The sequence below is a fragment of the Silurus aristotelis genome (assembly GCF_946808225.1).
Source record: "Silurus aristotelis genome assembly, chromosome: 17".
In the NCBI taxonomy this organism is placed as follows: Eukaryota; Metazoa; Chordata; class Actinopteri; order Siluriformes; family Siluridae; genus Silurus; species Silurus aristotelis.
The window spans coordinates 11832981-11855086 of NC_139590.1; the positions used below are offsets into that span (position 1 = coordinate 11832981).

Below are 22106 nucleotides of genomic sequence, written 5' to 3' on the forward strand. Positions count from 1 at the left end.
TAGTAGAAAGGTACAGCTATCTGTGCCTGGATAACATGTGGCAAGAATGCCACATTTAAAAATGTCTACCAGAAATAGATTTTCTAAAAGTTTCAGAACTCTTACACTGACGTTCAGCTTTAACGCATAGACCTATAACTGCAATGTTTAAGTACTTCTTAATATACTTTTGTTTCTGTAGAAATAAAAATACGCGATCTTTATAAATTACCATATTATTACTAATATTTCAATATATACCGAATACAACATAACCAAATTCATCAAAATTGAAATTGATAACAAAAATATATCACTGTAAGGCTTGCATTTGTTCCATTTTATACCCCAGCACTACGGTTAGGGCTCGATTCCAGCTTTCTTTTATGATTTTCTAAAACTGCATGACTCAGAAAGATGCCATTGCATGGTTTATATTAATGAGCTATTTCTAACATGTTATTGTTTCAGTAGAAACAACACTGAGATGCTACAAAAAAAGTCAATTTTTGCTAGATATATTTTTTAGTTTTTTGACAAACTGATATTTTGGCTATAGCACTGACAACCTATTGGGTTATAAGAGAATTAATTACTTTGCGATATGTGGATGTTGGAAATTATGTTGTGGTAATGGATCACACCATCCTGTTATTGATAATTCTTTTAAAAAACAGAATGTCATGTAATTTTTTATATTATTTATACATTTTTGTATATTCTTGTACTTTTAAATCATTCTTGCATTGACTGTGACAGTGAAATGACCAGGGTATTTTCAGGACAATTAAGTCATTGTCAATTCCTTCTGTCTTCACTGTAGCCTTGACAAGATTGAGTGCTTTAGTGTTAATTTTAATGGCAGATGAAAATGTAAGATGTAGAGAAATATTTTAAAAGCAGGTCCTACATGAAAACGCCTCACTCCCAGTATGATCAGGATATAGCAGTTCTGTCTGTGTGTGTGAGGGTGTGTGGGTGTATTAGCGCAGCATGATGGAGATGCATGAACAGTCTCTACGGGTCAGATTTGCTCAGTTGGGGTCTACAGCATGCAGGAGGAGGAGCAGTCCCACCTGCTTGAAGACTTGGCATTACATTCCACCCCAGCTTCTGTTTTATTTAGGTGGCATTACAAACATGTGTATTAGCTAATCTGTGGTTTGAGATAAAACAGCAGGTTGAATGTATACAATTATTAAGATGATTCAGGGCCTGTAAGTATTTCACAATATCACTGTGCTTACTGATTAGGAAGAGGCCAAGCAAATGACAGTGGCAAAAACTGGCCAGAGCAGCCAAAGTAAAAAAATGACTATTGAGTTTAATACTCCCTGTTCACAATATCTTAAGGAAATAAGTTGAGCAAAAAATAAATGACAATAGGGATCAAAAGTAAACTAAATGAACAAACAAATCTGCATATACACATATTAATTAAAGCTGTATTTATATTCATTATAGAGGATACATACCTTAGTAAGGTTAAATTACAAATTATGATTTCACAATTAAATGTCTGATGATACTTAAGCATTTTTGGTCATGTGTGTAGATTGATTTTATCATAGTCCATTAAGCAGGGATTATTTTTTGTCAGAACTGGATTAGTGTCCAAGCCATATGTGGTGTTAAATGACTGGATGTAAATGTTGCTAAGATATAAACTGTAAATGTGAAAATGTGTTATTGGTGCATTGCAAGAATGCAACTTGTGTTGTCCGTTATTTTCTTCCCATACCATAACTGTGCCAATGCAGACTAGCGTTTCTATGGAAACACTATGAAGTGATACAGCAAACACTCATGCATTTGTTACATCATCCTTGATATTTATACACTGCAGATTTAGTATTATCAACTGCAGCTCATGCTCATCAGGTAGGTGTGTATGTGTGTGTGAAGTGTGAAAAAGAGAGATGTAAGAGAGATGGTTGTCTCTGATCCTTGTTCCTTGTCAGAATTTCACCCATGATACCTTTTTATTTAGGATCTGAGGAATGCAGTTTTTGCACACACACTTCAGATAAGATGTCATGTGCTGTATATCTAATGGTCCTAAAACCTCCAACATCTCTCTCTTTCTGTACGCAGCAGTATCATTTCCTGTTTGCCAGCCAAATTTTGATATGGCCTGGCAGCACTTGAAGTCTGATACCTAAACGGAAAATCCTCCCTATAAAAGCAAACAGCATAACTGATGGCTGCCTACAGCTTTAATCCCTGTGTGTATCCACCACTCAGGTGATCATGCTATGAAATGAGCTCACTCTTGGCAGTATCAGGGTGACTGTGAATGCCCGTCTATGCATGCAGCTCTATTCTTTATTTGTCATATTCAGGCCTGACAAGATACAATCTTTCATAAGAATGCATGTAAAATGCGAACAGTCCTGAAAGATCTTTATTTGTATGGTTTTTGTAGGAGTATTTCACCCCAAGGTCTAACACAGATGTGCTAAATCCCAAGTGCTAACAGATGTTTAATAAAAGCCAAGCAGGAACTATAATTTACAAGAACTTATTTGCATGATTCTGTAGTCTAATGATGGTAAAAGATACAGAATTTGTTCTAACTCTATTGCGCTAACGAAAGTCAATTCTTCTAAGCTGCCTTCTTACCTATCCTTATGGCTACATGTGGATCAGCTCTTTAAAAGGCGACTTCTTATTAGGTCACTACTACCAGAAATGCCCCAGTTCCCATGACTATATCCTCAAGTCTTGGTCTGCTATCTGGGACACTAATCACTGACATCATTAAAGCTCATTTCCTCACTCCCAGTGTGGGTGCATAGGCCCTTACATCTGAATGAGAGGCTGTAAAATTGGAGTAGCTTGATATGATATGATATGATATGATATGATATGATATGTATGACATCCTACTTTCTTGGAAACAAGAGCATTTGCCACCCCCATGCCTTAAGAATAGTTAAGTTTTACAACTGACTTCACAAGGCTCTGCATAAACCTTAAGAGGAACTCAAACAAGGCAGGATAAATAGGGCACAGGAACAGATGGCTGAAGTACTGCTGACACTACGGGCCTTTTGGCTTCAGATTGGAGCCTTGACGGTGTTCCTGTTAAAAGAATGCCAAAAGTGAGCCCATTCTTCTCCTCAGTTACATACATCTTATTCTGTCTTTAAATAAATGCAGCATAATAACTATTACGCAAACTGGCTGTGTTAGTTTGGACCAACTTGTGACACAATACCCGGAAGGGGCTGTAAGAGAAAGAGGAAGGAGAGAGGAGAGAGCAAGAGGTGAGTGAGGTTCTGCTTTTTTGTTTATTTTTTATTTCTTGAATAAGATATGAATGAACTGCCCCGTGGAGCAGACTATGCATTATGTAATTATGTAATTGTTCAAACGTATATAAAAGCAGAAGTAATTCATTTTTGTATGAGAATTTTTGCTACAGAGCCTCAGCCATCCTGTAACAAGTTAGGTAGTGGTCAGCAGGTCTGGCCCAATCCAAGCAAGCAGTATTGCCAGAAGGAGCACTGGGTCAATCATGAATCCTCAGTGCTCTGTTGCCAGTTTGTGTTTATCTACCATGGGATTTTGCAGAATTTTTGCCTTCCAGCAGCATCTTTTTCAGGCCACATGTAGTATATCATTTTTATTCATTTATTGAATTGAAACATGAGGCAGTCAAAAAGTCAAAGGCCAGATGGAAAATGTAGAATAATGAATTAGTGATTGCCAATGAATCATCATTGTGTCCCCGTTTTGCTTTTTTCGTATTTCTTTAAAACTTTTAATAAGGTCTGTCTGCAGAAGGAAAAAATACAGAATGAAATGGTATATAAATGTGTGTAAATATGTTGGCCATCTGCAAGTATACACTCACACATACATATATATATTAGGGTTGTAACAGTACACAGTATTGTTCGTTTCGTACCTTGTTTTTTTTTTAAAGTCAATTTTGAAGTCAATTTCGGTACAGTTAAGAAATGCAAAACATAAAATTGCTTGTTGTTTTTTTATTAATTAAAAAATTTATTTATTATTAACATTTGTAAACATCAACAGATTATTTTTAAAACTCAAGTCAAGTCAAGTTTATTTGTATAGCGCTTTTCACAACAGACATTGTCTCAAAGCAGCTTTACAGAAAACAACAGTGAAGGTGAATGGTGTGCGTTTGTCCCTGATGAGCAAGCCGTGGCGACAGTGGCAAGGAAAAACTCCCTTAGATGATATGAGGAAGAAACCTTGAGAGGAACCAGACTCAAAGGGGAACCCATCCTCATATGGGTGACATCAAGAGTTTGGTCATAAATCTTTCAACAATACAGAACAATTTGTGATCATCATAGATCCAGCATCAGCTTCTCCATGCCAGGGCCTTTAAACACTCGGCATCTACTTCTCCATGATCATCCATAAATCTTCACGAGGTGGGACGTGACTGGAGCTGGCCAAACCTCAGGATGCCTCGGGATGGGGAGAGAAAGAGAAGCAGTGGAGAGGAATTAGCGTAGCGGCTGTTCATGATATTAACAGCACAAGTTGATAATGTGCATGTAATCATATATTCTGGAGCACAAGGTTGTAATGTGATGTGTGTGATGTGTGTTATGTGTAGGCTTTGCTAAAAAGATATGTTTTTAATCTACACTTAAACTGGGAGAGTGTATCTGAACCCCGAACACTGTCAGGAAGACTATTCCAGAGTTTAGGAGCTAAATGTGAAAATGCTCTACCGCCTTTAGTGGACTTTGCTATTCTAGGAACTACTAGAAGCCCAGAGTTTTGAGATCTCAGGGAGCGTGACGGATTGTAGCGTGTTAAAAGACTGGATAGATACATGGGAGCCAAACCATTTAGTGCTTTATAAGTGAGTAGCAGTAGTTTGTAGTCTATTCGAAACTTAATAGGAAGCCAATGTAGGGACGATAAGATTGGGGTTATATGATCGTATTTTCTTGACCTAGTAAGAACTCTTGCTGCGGCATTCCGAACTAACTGAAGCTTGTTTATTAATGATGCAGGACATCCACCTAGTAATGCATTACAGTAGTCTATTCTAGAGGTCATAAACGCATGGACGAGCTTCTCTGCATCAGATATAGATAACATATTTCTTAGCTTAGAAATATTTCTAAGGTGAAAGAAGGCTGTTTTTGTAACTTAATTGATGTGATTTTTAAAAGATAAGTTGCTGTCTAAAATAACTCCCAGGTCTTTTACCGTTGAACTAGTAGTTACAGAACAACCGTCTAAATGCAGGCTGAGATGCTGGAGCTTCTGTGTACTATTTTTGGGTCGATGAGCAAAATCTCAGTTTTATCAGAATTTAATAGCAGAAAGTTATGGGTCATCCAATCTCTTATTTTTTCAACACACAGTTATGCGAGCTAATTGAGCTGTATCGCCTGGTTTGGATGAAATATATAGCTGGGTATCATCAGCATAACAATGGAAGCTAATTCCATGCCTTCTAATAATATTTCCTAATGGAAGCATGTATATTGTAAAAAGCAGGGGTCCTAGAACTGACCCTTGTGGCACGCCATAATTTACTAGCATTATCCTGGATAGCTCTCCATTTAAATCTACGAAATGGTAACGATTGGACAGGTAGGATTTAAACCAGCTTATTGCCTGTCCCTGAATACCGATGTAATTCTGTAAGCGATCGAGGAGAAGATCATGATCTATAGTGTCGAACGCAGCACTAAGATCTAGTAAAACTAATAGGGAGATGTAGCCTTGGTCTGAAGCTAAAAACAGGTCGTTAGTGATTTTAACTAGAGCAGTTTCTGTGCTATGATGGGGCCTAAAACCTGACTGAAACTCTTCAAAGATATTGTTCTCCTGCAAGTGGTTACATAACTGGGCAGCGACAATCTTTTCTAAAATCTTAGACATAAATGGGAGATTTGAAATTGGTCTGTAATTCGATAGCGTGTTTGGATCCAGATTAGGTTTTTTAATGAGGGGCTTAATAACTGCTAACTTGAGGGATTTAGGGACATGACCTAACGATAGTGAGGAGTTAATAATATTGAGAAGAGGCTCACCAGCTGTATATAACACTTCCTTCAGTAGTTTAGTGGGAATTGGATCTAACTGACATGTTGTTGATTTAGCTTTCATAATAGCATCATACAGCTCTTCCTGTCCTATACATGTAAAACAGTGTAGTTGTGGGGTTGTAAGTACGATTGTGTCGGGAGATGCTGTCAGAGGTTGAACTGCCACAATTGTTTTTCTAATGTTATCTATTTTTTCAGTGAAGAAATTCATAAAGTCTTCACTACTAAACTGTGATGGAACACATTTTTCAGATCCCTGATTTGTTGTTAATTTAGCGACTGTACTGAAAAGGAACCTGGGATTGTTTTTGTTATTTTCCATGAGTTTGCTCAGGTGTTTAGCTCTAGCAGCTTTTAGCGCCTGTCTGTAGCTAAGCATACTGTCTTTATATGCAATTCTAAATACCTCCAATTTAGTTTTCCTCCATTTTCTCTCCAGATTACGTGTTGTTCTCTTTAGGGCATGCGTATGACTATTATACCAAGGTGCAGGTGCTTGTTCTCAAAACTTTTTTAACCGGATGGGGGCAACAGTGTCTAAAGTGCTAGTGAGGATAAGGTCTATGTTGTTCGCCATCTCATCAAGATGATCAGCAGTTATGGGTTTAATGTGAAACTGAGATAAATTAGGCAGGTTATTTATGAATCTGTCCTTAGTGGTTGGAATAATAGTCCTACCAAGTCGATACCGTGGTGAAACACGGTTAATCTGCTCTACCGGTAGTGTGTACAGTAGGAGATAATGGTCTGTGATGTCATCACTCTGGGGTAAAATATCTATATCAGTGACGTCTGCTCCGTAGGATATTATTAAGTCTAGTGTGTGGTTAAAACGGTGGGTTGGTCTGGTGACGTTTTGTTTAACTCCAAAAGAGTTTAGTAAATCGACAAATGATAATCCTAGGGCATCGTTTGCATTATCTACATGAATATTAAAATCTCCTACAAGCAGCACTTTATCAAAACTGATCAAGAGGTCTGAGAGAAAACAAGCAAACTCATGAAGAAAATCAGCGTAGGGTCCTGGGGGTCTGTACACGGTGACCAGAGTGAGTTTTCTATGCATCTCTGAAAGTGCAATTTTAAGAACGAGCACTTCAAATGATTTAAAGCTGAATCCTAATCTCTGACTAACATTAAGAGAAGCACTATAAATGGTTCCTACACCCCCCCCACGACCAGTCTGACGGGGCTCATGCTTATAAACATATCCTGACGGTGTAGACTCGTTTAGACCCATATAATCACCTGGTTTAATCCAGGTCTCAGTGAGACAGAGTGCATCGAGATTATTATCTGTGATCATCTCATTTACAATCAGTGCTTTGGGTGCAAGTGATCTAATGTTTAAAAGACCGAACTTTAGAACTTTGTTGTGTTTGTTTATCTGGCATTTTTCAGTTTTAACTGCAATAAGATTATTTCTGGATCTTGTGTATGTAATTCTTGGTTTTACTACCCGAGGAATAGATACGGTTTCTATAAACTGGGCTGTGTGTGAACTTGTAACTATTTGGTCTGTAGTATGCGTGTTCTTATAGTTGAAGATTTCTTGATGTCTTACCAGTCAGATGGTGTGAAGTATCCTAGAGATGTTATCTGATAGCACTGCTGCTCCAACTCTGCTGGGGTGCAGGCCATCAGGGCGGAAGAACCTAGGACGCTCCCAGAAACAGTTCCAGTTATTAACAAAGAGAAGTTTATGTTCTCGACACCATGACTGTAACCATTCATTTAGAGCTAAAAGTCTACTAAACTTCTCAGCCCCTCGCTGGTAAGTGGGAAGAGGTCCTGACACAATGATCCTCGTTGTGGGTGATGTGCTGCGTACCGTCTCCACCAGGATCCTGAAGTCCCTCTTTAAGATCTCCGTTTGCCGCAGCCTGGTGTCGTTTGATCCGGCATGGAGAACAACCGCTCCGAAGTTCTCGTTCAGGATCGCGGGTACCTGCGCAGCGACATCCAGAACACGAGCACCAGAAAAACAGCGAGTGTGCACCTTACCTTTATCTCGGGTAGCGCGGACATGCCGGACGATGGAATCTCCGAGAATAACAGTGTCGCGTTCCGTCTCGCGGAGGGGGACGAAGCGGTTCTCGGTCGAGATCTCGAAGGCCGGTGGTGGAGGTGGAGACGTCCTCGATCGGGGCTTGGCTTGTCTCTTCCGCCGCGGCCGCATCCAGGGTCCATGTTGCACCGGTGCCGGAGTTGTAGGTGCGCTGGGCCTGGGCATAGAAGCACGCGGAGTTGATGCTCTCGCAGCCGGTCATGCTTTACATGCAGCTCGCGAATCTGTTTCTCCAATGCCTCCATCTCCAACGCCACCGTTTGCAACTCGAACGAGTCCTCACCTGTGCTCGAATGCAGACAAACAAAAAACTATTTAAAATACAATTTTATATAAAATTCTATTAAATTTCATTATGTTGCAGCCTGAGACTACAATTGTTCAAATAGATTTTTTTTACACTCAGTACCCAATAATGAAAAACTAAAAACAGAATTTTAGAAATGTCTATTAAAAAAATTTGTATAAATAAAAAAATTCAATATCACATGTACATGAGTATTCAGACCCTTTACTCAGAGAATAACTCAACATACAGCCATTATTTTAAAAATAGCTTGCAACAAAAGTGAATACACTCTAAGTGATAACAGTTGTACGTTGTTTAACCATGCAAAGCCACATGTCCTGTTCATCATGTTCATGTTTTTGTACTTGTTGTTGTTTGCATTGTTTGCAACCTTGTTGGTTGTAAAACCTAACCAAGCCCACACTTTCTAAGTTTCTTCCTAATATCTCAAATTAGGGCAGGCTGTGGGAGTTTACTAGTTATTCTACTATTTAAAATATACTACTAGTAGTAACATATAAGTTTGATAAAAGCACTGCCAAAACTTAAGGTAAATATGAGGAAACATTCCAGATTTCCAGTTACAACACTGACGGTGCTGTGTGTGGTAGACCGAAATATTCCAGTGTCCTGAATCTGCCAAATATGTGTATAAAACACATACTAATATGCCCTCCTGTCATGCTTCAGCTTCTCTAAAAGTAGACAAAACATGATGCAACACACACCACAGGCACATGCATACTTGTGCACATGCTTGTGATACGATACAGTGTGGGCTAAAGAAATAAGGCAATTTGAAGTTAATAATCGTTAAAGGAAGACACAACATTTAAAAAACACACCTAAGGCCACAGAGAATGAGGTGACTCAGACAGCACAACAGGCTAAGAGCAGAATGTGAAACGTCCTGTGCTTCAGACATGTCCATTATAAGCCACACCAGTGAATACAATGCTTAATCTCATATAATGTACAGCTTTTATTTCGTTAACCTAAAGTGAGTATTAAAAATGTGAAACTGTTTATTATATCGAATTGATACAAGTTAAAATAATTTCTATGAATTGCCTGAAATTGATCATTCCAGGCAAAAAAAACAACACTACATTCATCTTAGTCATGCAGATGACTTTCTCTTGGTCCACATTTGCTGAATATCTTCTCAAAAGAGACCAATTCTGTCTAGCCTAAACACACATTTGCTGTCCTAGCCCAAATGTGTTACTGTCTATTTTCATTCAGATGCCATGGCAACAACTTCTCTGTATATGTGCGAGGCATATGGGTTATGCTAGTAGATTGAGGTTCAGTGCAAGCAAATCCAGAGCAGTGGGAGAAAGCGAGATCTGACCCGCACACGGCCCTTTTACCATGTCCTCTTGACACACGCAATTTTACACCATCCGTATTACACACGCTGGGAGTGATAACTGATCGTAATGCAGATTAAACAGTCATTGGGCTCACATTTGCATTAGCTTATCTTTTTTTTTTTTGCATTTCTGTGCTCACAGGTCAGCTCTCAAACCCGACAGCCAGCTCCTCTTGCTTACTAAACACCCTTTTGAGGTTCCCATAGCTGCATGACTTCATTCTAAAACAGTGAAGTCATGATAGTAGGTGTGGTAGGACCTTCTGGGCTTAATAAGGATCTTTTTCCACCCAGATGGGTCATATCCCATTGTGAGAAGTGATATATGCTTTACCAGACGTGGGCGGAGACATGTCAACTTCATTTTAACGTTATTGCTGAATGTTTTCCAATTCATGAACAATGTCCAATGCAGGGAAATGTCAAAGGTTTTCAGATGTGAAATGCAACAATTTATCACATGATCTGTATTAATTTTTTAACTGTGTTGTTTAAAATGAATTACTGTATAAGCATAACATGATGTTTAGAATGGCTCGTTCAGCTTTGCTTATTCATTATTTATTCCGTACCACCCTAATCACACAACTCTGTCCACATTACAGGGCAGAAAAAACTGAAGTATTAAGTGACGATCTACTACAGGTAAGGCACTGTAATATTTTATTCTACCTTATAGGTGACTTGTGTGCATTTTCTTGTCATAATGCTATAAGTTGTTTTCTAACAATTTTTTTCTCAAAAAAATATGTATGCAGAGTGTATTTGTGCAAGCATGTTGTGTTGGGTGACTCATTCGGCAGTTTGTGTGGGTGGGTGGCTGGGTCTGTGCACCTCCTCAGCACTGTTTGTGTGTAAATCAGGTGGAGAAGCGCCTGGATTTGGTAAAGCAGGTCTCCCACAGCACACATAAGAAGCTCACAGCCTGCCTGCAGGGACAGCAAGGGGCTGATGTGGAGAAGAGATCAGTCAAATCACCTTCGGTTTGTTGCTTTGATATGCCATGAAGAAAACACAAAATAGCACGCTTTTTCTTTTTTTAAATAAATATTCAAATATTCAAAGAAGTGATGGTGTGATGCACCCCAATATGAAGCAGACCACCCCAAGACTTATAATTCGTAAAGTGTCTCTTATCATCTTATCAACTATAAACAGTCATTAGATATTAATAAACCTTGTTAAAATGCTTGTCATATTGCTATGAACTCAGAAAGCTAATTTCCTTGTCCAAAAGACTCTCTCATGTCAGAAAACCATTACATTACTGCTAGCATTGGAGTTTTCTTCCATTAATAACTATCACCCTAAAGAATCATCAGTATTTATTACAAAATTTTGTATTTTGCTTTGTTGAAAAAAACACACATTTATATTTACTTTTGTGTTAGTCTTTTGAATTAGATTATGTGGAGTATCTGCTATAAAAGTCGACTGTTATTAAAGAAATTTATTAAAACAGTAATATGAATCATGTTTAGAATTATGTCCAGAACTACTGTCCAGGCTGCTTTGATAACAGATACAAAACTTCATCAGTGTGGTGGTATGTGGAGATTTCTACAGAATCTCTAAATATACTGTATATGTCCTAAGATTCTTCTTTTTTCTTTGTTGCTAATCAGAAAAAGTTGCCCCTGACCACACTGGCTCAGTGTATGGTAGAGGGAGCTGCGGTATTAGGGGATGATTCCCTGCTGGGGTAAGAACTTGTGAAGTGTTGTGTGGTTTTTTTTTTTTTTTTTTTTTTTTCATTTTTTCACAGTTCCAATATTCACACTTTTTGCAATGGTGCTATTCTTGGGTTTTTCTCACAGTAAGATGCTGAAGCTATGTGGAGAAACAGAAGAGAAGCTGGCCCAGGAGCTCATTGTCTTTGAGCTCCAAATGGAGAGAGATGTCGTCGAACCTCTCTATGTTTTAGCCGAGGTAGGTTTGTCCATTTCTCAGCATTATATGAAACCAAGTTAAAGAGACACTTATGTGTTTTTTAAGCACAGTAGAGAGTTACAAAGTAGTGGTAGTGTAGTGTGTTTGTGTAACACTGATAGTAAAGTATCAGTTGGAGAAACATATAACTGAATAAATGTTTGTGTTTTATTTTATAATTACATCAAGTCTATTAAAAGTATATCTATTTAAAATCCATAAACACAACTGCCCACACACCACAGATGCAGCAGGCAGAGATTTGGGTGAAAACCATTTTAAGTTTATCGCTATGTATTCCTTTAATCCAAGCTTGTGCTAAACACCCGGCCCAACTATGAACCTATGGACCTTGTTCTTATAATTTATTATTTATCATATTTATTTGTCTTGTATATATATTTATTTATATATATATATATATATATATATATATATATATATATATATATATATATATATATATATATATATATATATATACAGTGAGGAAAATAAGTATTTGAACACCCTGCTATTTTGCAAGTTCTCCCACTTAGAAATCATGGAGGGGTCTGAAATTGTCATCGTAGGTGCATGTCCACTGTGAGAGACATAATCTAAAAAAAAAAATATTCAGAAATCACAATATATGATTTTTAAACTATTTATTTGTATGATACAGCTGCAAATAAGTATTTGAACACCTGTCTATCAGCTAGAATTCTGACCCTCAAAGACCTGTTAGTCTGCCTTTAAAATGTCCACCTCCACTACATTAATTTTTCTAAATTAGATGCACCAGTTTGAGGTCGTTAGCTGCATAAAGACACCTGTCCACCCCATACAATCTGTAAGAATCCAACTACTAACATGGCCAAGACCAAAGAGCTGTCCAAAGACACTAGAGACAAAATTGTACACCTCCACAAGGCTGGAAAGGGCTACGGGGAAATTGCCAAGCAGCTTGGTGAAAAAAGGTCCACTGTTGGAGCAATCATTAGAAAATGGAAGAAGCTAAACATGACTGTCAATCTCCCTCAGACTGGGGCTCCATGCAAGATCTCACCTCGTGGGGTCTCAATGATCCTAAGGAAGGTGAGAAATCAGCCCAGAACTACACGCAAGGAGCTGGTCAATGACCTGAAAAGAGCTGGGACCACCGTTTCCAAGGTTAATTTTGGTAATACACTCAGGGTTTGAAATCATGACGTCAGGGTTTGAAATCATGCATGGCACGGAAGTTTCCCCTGCTTAAACCAGCACATGTCCAGGCACGTCTTAAGTTTGCCAATGACAATTTGGATGATCCAGAGGAGTCATGGGAGAAAGTCATGTGGGCAGATAAAACCAAAATAGAACTTTTGGGTCATAATTCCACTAAACATGTTTGTAGGAAGAAGAATGATGAGTACCATCCCAAGAACACCATCCCTACTGTGAAGCATGGGGGTGGTAGAATCATGCTTTGGGGGTGTTTTTCTGCACATGGGACAGGGCGACTGCACTGTATTAGGGAGAGTATGACCGGGGCCATGTATTGCGAGATTTTGGGTAACAACCTCCTTCCCTCAGTTAGAGCATTGAAGATGGGTCGAGGCTGGGTCTTCCAACATGACAATGACCCGAAGCACACAGCCAGGATAACCAAGGAGTGGCTCTGTAAGAAGCATATCAAGGTTCTGGCGTGGCCTAGCCAGTCTCCAGACCTAAGCCCAATAGAGAATCTTTGGAGGGAGCTCAAACTCCGTGTTTCTCAGCGACAGGTCAGAAACCTGACTGATCTAGAGAAGATCTGTGTGGAGGAGTGGGCCAGAATCCCTCCTGCAGTGTGTGCAAACCTGGTGAAAAACTACATGAAATCTTTTGACCTCTGTAATTGCAAACAAAGGCTACTGTACCAAATATTAACATTGACTTTCTCAGGTGTTCAAATACTTATTTGCAGCTGTATCATACAAATAAATAGTTAAAAAATCATACATTGTGATTTCTGGATTTTTTTTTTTTTTAGATTATGTCTCTCACAGTGGACATGCACCTACGATGACAATTTCAGACCCCTCCATGATTTCTAAGTGGGAGAACTTGCAAAATAGCAGGGTGTTCAAATACTTATTTTCCTCACTGTATATATATACAGTGAGGAAAATAAGTATTTGAACACCCTGCTATTTTGCAAGTTCTCGCACTTAGAAGGTGTGTCCAAACTTTTGGTCTGTACTGTATATATATACATATATATATATACATATATATATATATATATATATATATATATATATATATATATATATATATATATATACATACACACAATTGTCAGGGATTCACCCTGCCACTCCCCCCTCTGTAGCTGTCAGGGATTCACCCTGCCACGCCCCCCTCGATAGCAGTCACGCTGCTTCCCAAGATTACCGACAGCTGTGGCTCATGAAAGATCAGACTACATAAACTCATGTTCTTGAGTCACAGGCTGTCGGTCGTTATATTGTCAAGCTGGACAATCGCGTGGCTGCTCGACCGCCGGCTGTATGTGCGAATTCCACTTCCGACTTGGATTACTCATTGCCGAAGGCTTTATGGATTATGCTTAGGACATTCGAACTCATAGCGGACAACGCGTATCGAGCGGATGTCTTTGTTTGTTGTTTTCAACGGCTTATGAGTGTTTTTGTGTTGTACGGTTGTTGAAATAAAAGGACAATGATCGGATTATATCGGCTTCCGCGTCTGCAGCCTGACAGAACGACCGACCTATACCGAACGCGGATTCTCCATTCCGCGATTCCGACCGCAATGGATCGGCAGCTGAACCCGGCTTCGGATTTCCTCCGGAAGCTCAGTGCCGCTTCTCGCGGTTCAGATCCACAGAAGCCGGATCATGAGAGCGCGGCTGCGCCACGCCCCTCAGAGAGCGCGAGGGGATTACCGGCTCGTTACTCGGGGAAAAAAGACGAATTGGGCGGATTTCTGCAAGGCATCGGCGAGTATGTGGCTGTTAACATTTCCCGGTTTCCTTCCGAACGAGCCAAGATTGCCCTCTGTATTTCCCTCCTGTCTGGAGAAGTTCTTGCCAAAGCCAGCTCACTATGGAGCGCCAAAGGGGGCAAATTCGGCTCACTCGCCGAATTCAGCGGGCTGCTTCTGGGGAAGTTGGGGATGGAGGTGGTGGATCTCCACTACAGTCCCCTTGAGGAGGAAGGTGCTCCATTCCAAGGTTCTCAAGAGCACGCGGCTCCGTGCCGGATCTCCCATGAGCCTGCAGCTCAGCCCCAATGTTTTGATGAGAGGGCTGCTTCATCTCAGGGTCTCTACCAGCGTGCTGCTGTGTTCCGGGGTTCTCGTGGACGTACCACACCATCTCCGAGCGTCGGCGAGCACACCATCCCGCCACAGAGTCTTCACGAGAGCGCCGCGCCGCCACAGAGTCTTCACGAGAGCGCCGCGCCGCCACAGAGTCTTCACGAGAGCGCCGCGCCGCCACAGAGTCTTCACGAGAGCGCCGCGCCGCCACAGAGTCTTCACGAGAGCGCCGCGCCGCCACAGAGTCTTCACGAGAGCGCCGCGCCGCCACAGAGTCTTCACGAGAGCGCCGCGCCGCCACAGAGTCTCCAGGAGCATGCTTTCCCGCCGCCACAGAGTCTCCAGGAGCATGCTTTCCCGCCACAGAGTCGTCACGAGAGCGCCGCGCCGCCACAGAGTCTCCAGGAGCATGCTTTCCCGCCACAGAGTCGTCACGAGAGCGCCGCGCCGCCACAGAGTCTCCAGGAGCATGCTTTCCCGCCACAGAGTCGTCACGAGAGCGCCGCGCCGCCACAGAGTCGTCACGAGAGCCTCCAGGAGCATGCTTTCCCGCCACAGAGTCGTCACGAGAGCTCCGCCCAGCTCCAGGTCCCTCCAGAGAGCTCCGCCCAGCTCCAGGTCCCTCCAGAGAGCTCCGCCCAGCTCCAGGTCCCTCCAGAGAGCTCCGCCCAGCTCCAGGTCCCTCCAGAGCGCTCCGCCCAGCTCCAGGTCCCTCCAGAGCGCTCCGCCCAGCTCCAGGTCCCTCAAGAGGGCACGACTCCGCTCCAGGCTCCTCCCGAGAGCTCGTCTCCGCCTCCGAGCGACCCCACGAGCTCGTCTCCGCTTCAGTGTCCCAAAGAGAGCTCCACTGATGTCGTGGACCTCCAGGCGAGCCCTTCTCCGCTCGTGGATCTCCAGGCAGGCTTCACCTCATTTCCAGGCTGCTCAGTAGGCTCCGATCTGCTCCTAAGGGTCCCAAGGAGCGCCCCTATGCCCAGGGGTTTTCCTGTGCACTCACCCCGGCTCCAGGACTGCGAAAGGGAAGTTGAACCGCTGCCCCCGGGTTCCACCGACGGCTCCGGCTCGTCTCCAGCGCCCGCAGAAGGCGACGGCTCGTCTCCAGCGCCCGCAGAAGGCGACGGCTCATCTCCAGCGCCCGCAGAAGGCGACGGCTCGTCTCCAGCGCCCGCAGAAGGCGACGGCTCGTCTCCAGCGCCCGCAGAAGGCGACGGCTCGTCTCCAGCGCCCGCAGAAGGCGACGGCTCGCCCCCGGGCTCCACAGAAGGCGACGGCTCGCCCCCGGGCTCCACAGAAGGCGACGGCTCGCCCCCGGGCTCCACAGAAGGCGACGTCTCGCCCCCGGGCTCCACAGAAGGCGACGTCTCGCCCCCCGGGCTCCACAGAAGGCGACGTCTCGCCCCCGGGCTCCACAGAAGGCGACGTCTCGCCCCCGGGTCCTCTTCAGGGCGACCGATCGCATCCAGGCTTCACGCAGGGCGAAGGATCGCATCCAGGCTCCACGCAGGGCGACGTCTCGCCCCCAGGTCCTCTTCAGGACGACGTCGGTCCTCCAGGTCCCTCTGACGGCGACGTCGGTCCCCCAGGTCCCTCTGACGGCGACGTCGGTCCCCCAGGTCCCTCTGACGGCGACGTCGGTCCTCCAGGTCCCTCTGACGGCGACGTCGGTCCTCCAGGTCCCTCTGACGGCGACGTCGGTCCTCCAGGTCCCTCTGACGGCGACGTCGGTCCTCCAGGTCCCTCTGACGGCGACGTCGGTCCTCCAGGTCCCTCTGACGGCGACGTCGGTCCTCCAGGTCCCTCTGACGGCGACGTCGGTCCTCCAGGTCCCTCAGAGGGTGGTACGACGTTCCTGGTCTCCGCCCGGGACGTCCTCCACTCCCCGGTCATTGTCATGGTTGGCGTCCAGTTCCGGTTCCCCGCCATGGAGATCGCTCCGGCTTCAATCCCCGCCAGGGGCTTTACTCAGCCTCCCGTCAGCACCGAGGGCGTGGCTCCGTTCCGGATCCTCCTGCAAGGTGTTGTTCCATGCCGGCTCTCCGCAGAGGATGCTCACCAGGCCTCCGTTGCTCCCAGGCGTCTAAGGAGGCCTTCCTCGGAGTGCCCTGGCCCGCCTGGCATAGGTGGGTTTTGGGGCGTCAGGTGTCGCCCCTGGAGGGGGGGGTACTGTCAGGGATTCACCCTGCCACTCCCCCCTCTGTAGCTGTCAGGGATTCACCCTGCCACGCCCCCCTCGATAGCAGTCACGCTGCTTCCCAAGATTACCGACAGCTGTGGCTCATGAAAGATCAGACTACATAAACTCACGTTCTTGAGTCACAGGCTGTCGGTCGTTATATTGTCAAGCTGGACAATCGCGTGGCTGCTCGACCGCCGGCTGTATGTGCGAATTCCACTTCCGACTTGGATTACTCATTGCCGAAGGCTTTATGGATTATGCTTAGGACATTCGAACTCATAGCGGACAACGCGTATCGAGCGGATGTCTTTGTTTGTTGTTTTCAACGGCTTATGAGTGTTTTTGTGTTGTACGGTTGTTGAAATAAAAGGACAATGATCGGATTATATCGGCTTCCGCGTCTGCAGCCTGACAACAATGGTGTGAAAAAGTGTTTGCCCCCTTGCCCCCTTCCTAATTTCTTATTTTTTTGCATGTTTGTCACACTTTAATGTTTTAGATCATCAAACTAATTTAAATGTTAGTAAAAGATAACACAAGTGAACACAACATGCAGTTTTTAAATGAAGGTTTTTATTATTGAGGGAAAACAAAATCCAAAACTACATGGCCTTGTGTGAAAAAGTGTTTGCCCCCTAAGCCTAATAACTGGTTGGGCCGCCCTTAGCAGCAACAACTGAAATCAAGCGTAAATTACAGTGCTATGGAGGAATTTTGGTCACTCATCTATGCAGAATTGTTGTAATTCAGCCACATTGGAGGGTTTTCGAGCATGAACCGCCTTTTTAAGGTCATGCCACAGCAACTCACTAGGATTCGAGTCAGGACTTTGACTAGGCCACTCCAAAGTCTTCATTTTGTTTTTGTTCAGCCATTCAGAGGTGGACTTGCTGGTGTGTTTTGGATCATTGGCCTGCTGCAGAACCCAAGTTTGCTTCAGCTTGAGGTCACGAACAGATGGCCAGATATTCTCCTTCAGGATTTTTTTGGTGAACAGCGGAATTCATGGTTTCATTCATCACAGCAAGTCTTCCAGGTCTTGAAGCAGTAAAACAGCTCCAGACCATCACACTACCACCACCATATTTTACTGTTGGTATGATGTACTTTTCCTTAAAATGCTGTTACTTTTACGCCAGACATAATGGGACACACCTTCCAAAAAACTTTTGTCTCGTCAGTCCATATAGCATTTCCAAAAGTCTTGGGGATCATCAAGATATTGTTTTTTTTGGCAAAACTGAGACAAGCCTTTATGTTCTTTTTGCTCAGCAGTGGTTTTCATCTTGGAACTCTGCCATGCAGACCATTTTTGCCCAGTCTCTTTCTTATGGTGGAGTCATGAACACTGACCGTAACTGAGGCAAGTAAGGCCTGCAGTTCTTTGGATGTTGTTGTGGGGTCTTCTGTGACCTCTTCAAATCGTCGCTGTGCTCTTGGGGTAATTTTGGTCGGTCGGCCACTCCTGGGAAGTTTCTCCACTGTTCCATGTTTTTGCTATTTGTAAATAATGGCTCTCACTGTGGTTCTCTGGAGTCCCAAAGATTTATAAATGGCTTTAAAACCTTTTCCAGACTGATAGATCTCAATGACTTTCTATTTTATTTGTTTCTAAATTTCTTTGGAGCCTGGCATGATGTCTAGCTTTTGAGGATCTTTTGGTCTACTTCAGTTTGTCAAGCAGGTCCTATTTAAGAGCTTTCTTGATTGCGAACAGATGTAGCAGTAATCAGGCCTGGGTGTGGCTAGAGAAATTGAACTCAGGTGTGATAAACCACAGTTTTAACAAGGGGGCAAACACTTTTTCACACAGGGCCATGTAGTTTTGGAATTTGTTTTCCCTCAATAATAAAAACCTTCATTTAAAAACTACATGTTGTGTTCACTTGTGCTATCTTTTACTAATATTTAAACTAGTTTGATGATCTGAATTTTAAAGTTTGACAAACATGCAATACAATGTATACACACTGCTGTATGTGAATATATTTGTGTATATATATATAATACACATTTATTTTTGGCCTCATTCATTCATTTATCAATAGTAACCACTTTATCCTAGTCAGGGCCTGAGTATCCTAGGAACTCTGGGTGCAAGGTGGGAACACAACACTGAATAAGACATCGGTCCCTCAATTCAAGGAGGAAAGCCAAAGAGACATGTTGAGAAACAAGTAAACCTTCACACAGCCAAGGACCTGACCTTACGGTTGAAACACAGACCTGGAGCTGTGAAGTGCTCTGTGGACAAATTCATTCTATTTAAATATATTTCATTTTCAACATTGTTTTTGTGTCAAATAGGTGGATATTCCCAACATTCAGAAACAGAGGAAGCATCTAGCCAAGCTTGTTTTGGACATGGATTCGGCACGAACAAGGTGCAGTTTATTGCTTTGTGATCTTTATGCATGTCTATTTTTTTAGTTCATGATCTCGCTGTGTCTTTTACTTTCCCTATCAATAGATGGCAGCAGTCATGCAAGTCCTCCAGTCACCCCAGCAATCTTACCCCAGGAGGGGCCAAAGCCGATGCGCTCCGAGAGGAGATGGAAGAGACAGCCAATCGCATGGAGATCTGCAGGGTATTTCATTCCATTTTTTATTTATTGTTATATAAGTGATGTTTTTAAATGGTATTCTATTATTATTCTATTTGTTAAAAATTATTCATGTTGATGTAACAAAATAAAAAATATATTGGAGCACCTGTTCTTTAACTTGTCTTTTTTTATACCACAAATAGAAGATTTTACCTGACTTAATCATTAATAGAATTAATCATTATTTTTTTGTTTTGTTTTTGCTTGTTAAGGATCAGTTGTCAGCAGATATGTACAACTTTGTGGCCAAAGAAATAGACTATGCAAACACCTTTCAGACGGTACATGCTATTTTTTTCATATAATGACTGCTTGGAACATGACACTAGAAGCAAAAACCAGTATTGCAGGTGTTAATAACTTGTTTGGGTTCTCAAATCTTCTGTAGCTTATAGAGATTCAAGCAGAGTATCACAAGAAGTCTCTGGAGATTCTGCAGAGTGTGCTGCCACAGATCAAAGCTCACCAGGGTGAGTCCCTCCATCTGGCTTTTTAAACCAGCTTATGCAAGATCAGCTTGTTGACTCATTTATTGTGCAGTCACAAGAAGAATCAGTGAACTTTGTGTGTGTGTGTGTGTGTGTGTGTGTGTGTGTGTGTGTGTGTGTGTGTGTGTGTGTGTGTGTGTGTATGTATGTGTGTGTGTGCGTATGTTTATATCAAGTTTTACTTTGAAAATAGACCTTTTTGAAGGTGTGCTGACATTTACAGTGTAATTTGTGGTGTATTTCAGAGGCTTGGATAGAAAAGCCATCTTATGGCAAGCCTTTAGAGGAGCATCTGACCCTCAGTGGCAGAGAGATAGCCTTTCCCATTGAAGCATGTGTCACCATGCTGCTGGAATGCGGAATGCAAGAGGAGGTGAGAACCTGTTGGTCAGACAGGATATACGCTCTTGATTACTGATGCATGTTCCATGCTCAGCTAACTTAATTATTTTAAAAGTAGTCATCAATATGATGATAAAGAAAATGCTTAAAAATACAAGCTGGCTAATGCCATAAGCCACTGGCAAGCCAGAATCAGGTCACTGGGGAATAACAGCAGAGTATAGTTGCTCTCATATTCTTCATTGCTTGAGATTTAACCATGGATTTATAGGTGCCACAATCTAAATCTAAAACACAATCTGGAGACTAACATTAATTGTACAGGATTTTTGCATTAATGTTGTAAAAGAAAACCCGACAGAATTTGGCTCAATACTTGATTGAGAAGAGTACCTAAGATACACAATAAAAATCATGTAGCTACATTTACATTCAGCAGCACAGGATCCTGTTGTGGCAGAGCTACAGGTATTGTAAAATGTGTTTCTTAGCTACTGGTCATTAAAAACATACATTGTTTATTGACACCACTTCAGACAGGGTATCAATATATATATAGTAAATACACAGTACAAAGCAAGGTCTATAAAGACAAAGGTTGTCAAGGTTAAAATAGAGAAAGTATTGGAGTGGCCTGTGCAGAACCCTGACCTTAAACCCACTGAACAGCTTTGGTGTGAACTGTAATGTGACAGTTCCCCAGGCCTCCTCAACAGACAACAGTGCTTGACCTAACTAATGCAATTGTGTGAATAGGCCAATAAGCTCATAAGCTTCACAGCCACACTCCAATATCAATTGGAAGCCTTCCCACTTCCCAGTGGTGGTTATTATAACAGCAAAAGGGAACTACATCTGAAATCTATTAATGTGTGATGGTCTGCAAACATTTGACGATACAGTGTATATAAAGATTTTTAAGAAACTGCCAGGACACTTTAGCAAGTTCAGACCTTCCTCACAGATAACCAGTTTCTTTAATATTTGTTTGTATTTAATAGATTATATAAAAAAAAAAACTGTTTAATATATTTAAGTTTATTAAGACTTTAGCAAAATTACACGATTCAACCTAATTGAACTAATTTACCTGTATATTAAAATACAACAACAATCTGCTCTGCATGGCTTAACATCTAGATAAAGGTCTTTCTTTATTATTGTTATTAGAATTATACTTATTATTATTATTATTATTATTATTATTATTATTATTATTACTACTATTATAGAATTTCCTTTATGGGATCATTTCCAATAATGAAAAAGTCTTTATTTAAGGGATCTTCTTCTGTGTAGTTCAAATGTTCCAGTTTTCTGCATTCTAGTGAATCACATCAAAGTAATTTGACTCATTAGTATAAACCATAATATAGTTTTTTAACAAGAAAAATAAAACTGATAAATAAACATGCTGGATTTCGCATCGAAAACATGAGATTTCTTACCAGTTTTTCTCTGACACTTCTGTTCTATTTTAGTACATGTTGTTTGCTTAGTTGCTTATGTGTGAGTC

General features: G+C 42.0%; 1 protein-coding gene across 15 annotated transcripts in view; it reads left to right on the forward strand.

The window, feature by feature from the left end:
* arhgap44a (Rho GTPase activating protein 44a) overlaps nt 1-22106 on the forward strand; it is a 56654-nt gene that overhangs the window by 19240 nt on the left and 15308 nt on the right. For all 15 annotated transcript variants that reach the window (XM_083566634.1, XM_083566635.1, XM_083566631.1 and 12 more), the window contains exons 2-10: nt 10370-10409; nt 10628-10747; nt 11390-11466; nt 11582-11693; nt 19462-19538; nt 19625-19742; nt 19973-20041; nt 20149-20230; nt 20494-20621. In XM_083566634.1, the coding sequence (XP_083422760.1) occupies nt 10370-10409; nt 10628-10747; nt 11390-11466; nt 11582-11693; nt 19462-19538; nt 19625-19742; nt 19973-20041; nt 20149-20230; nt 20494-20621 (823 nt within the window). The remainder of the gene's footprint in view (nt 1-10369; nt 10410-10627; nt 10748-11389; nt 11467-11581; nt 11694-19461; nt 19539-19624; nt 19743-19972; nt 20042-20148; nt 20231-20493; nt 20622-22106) is intronic.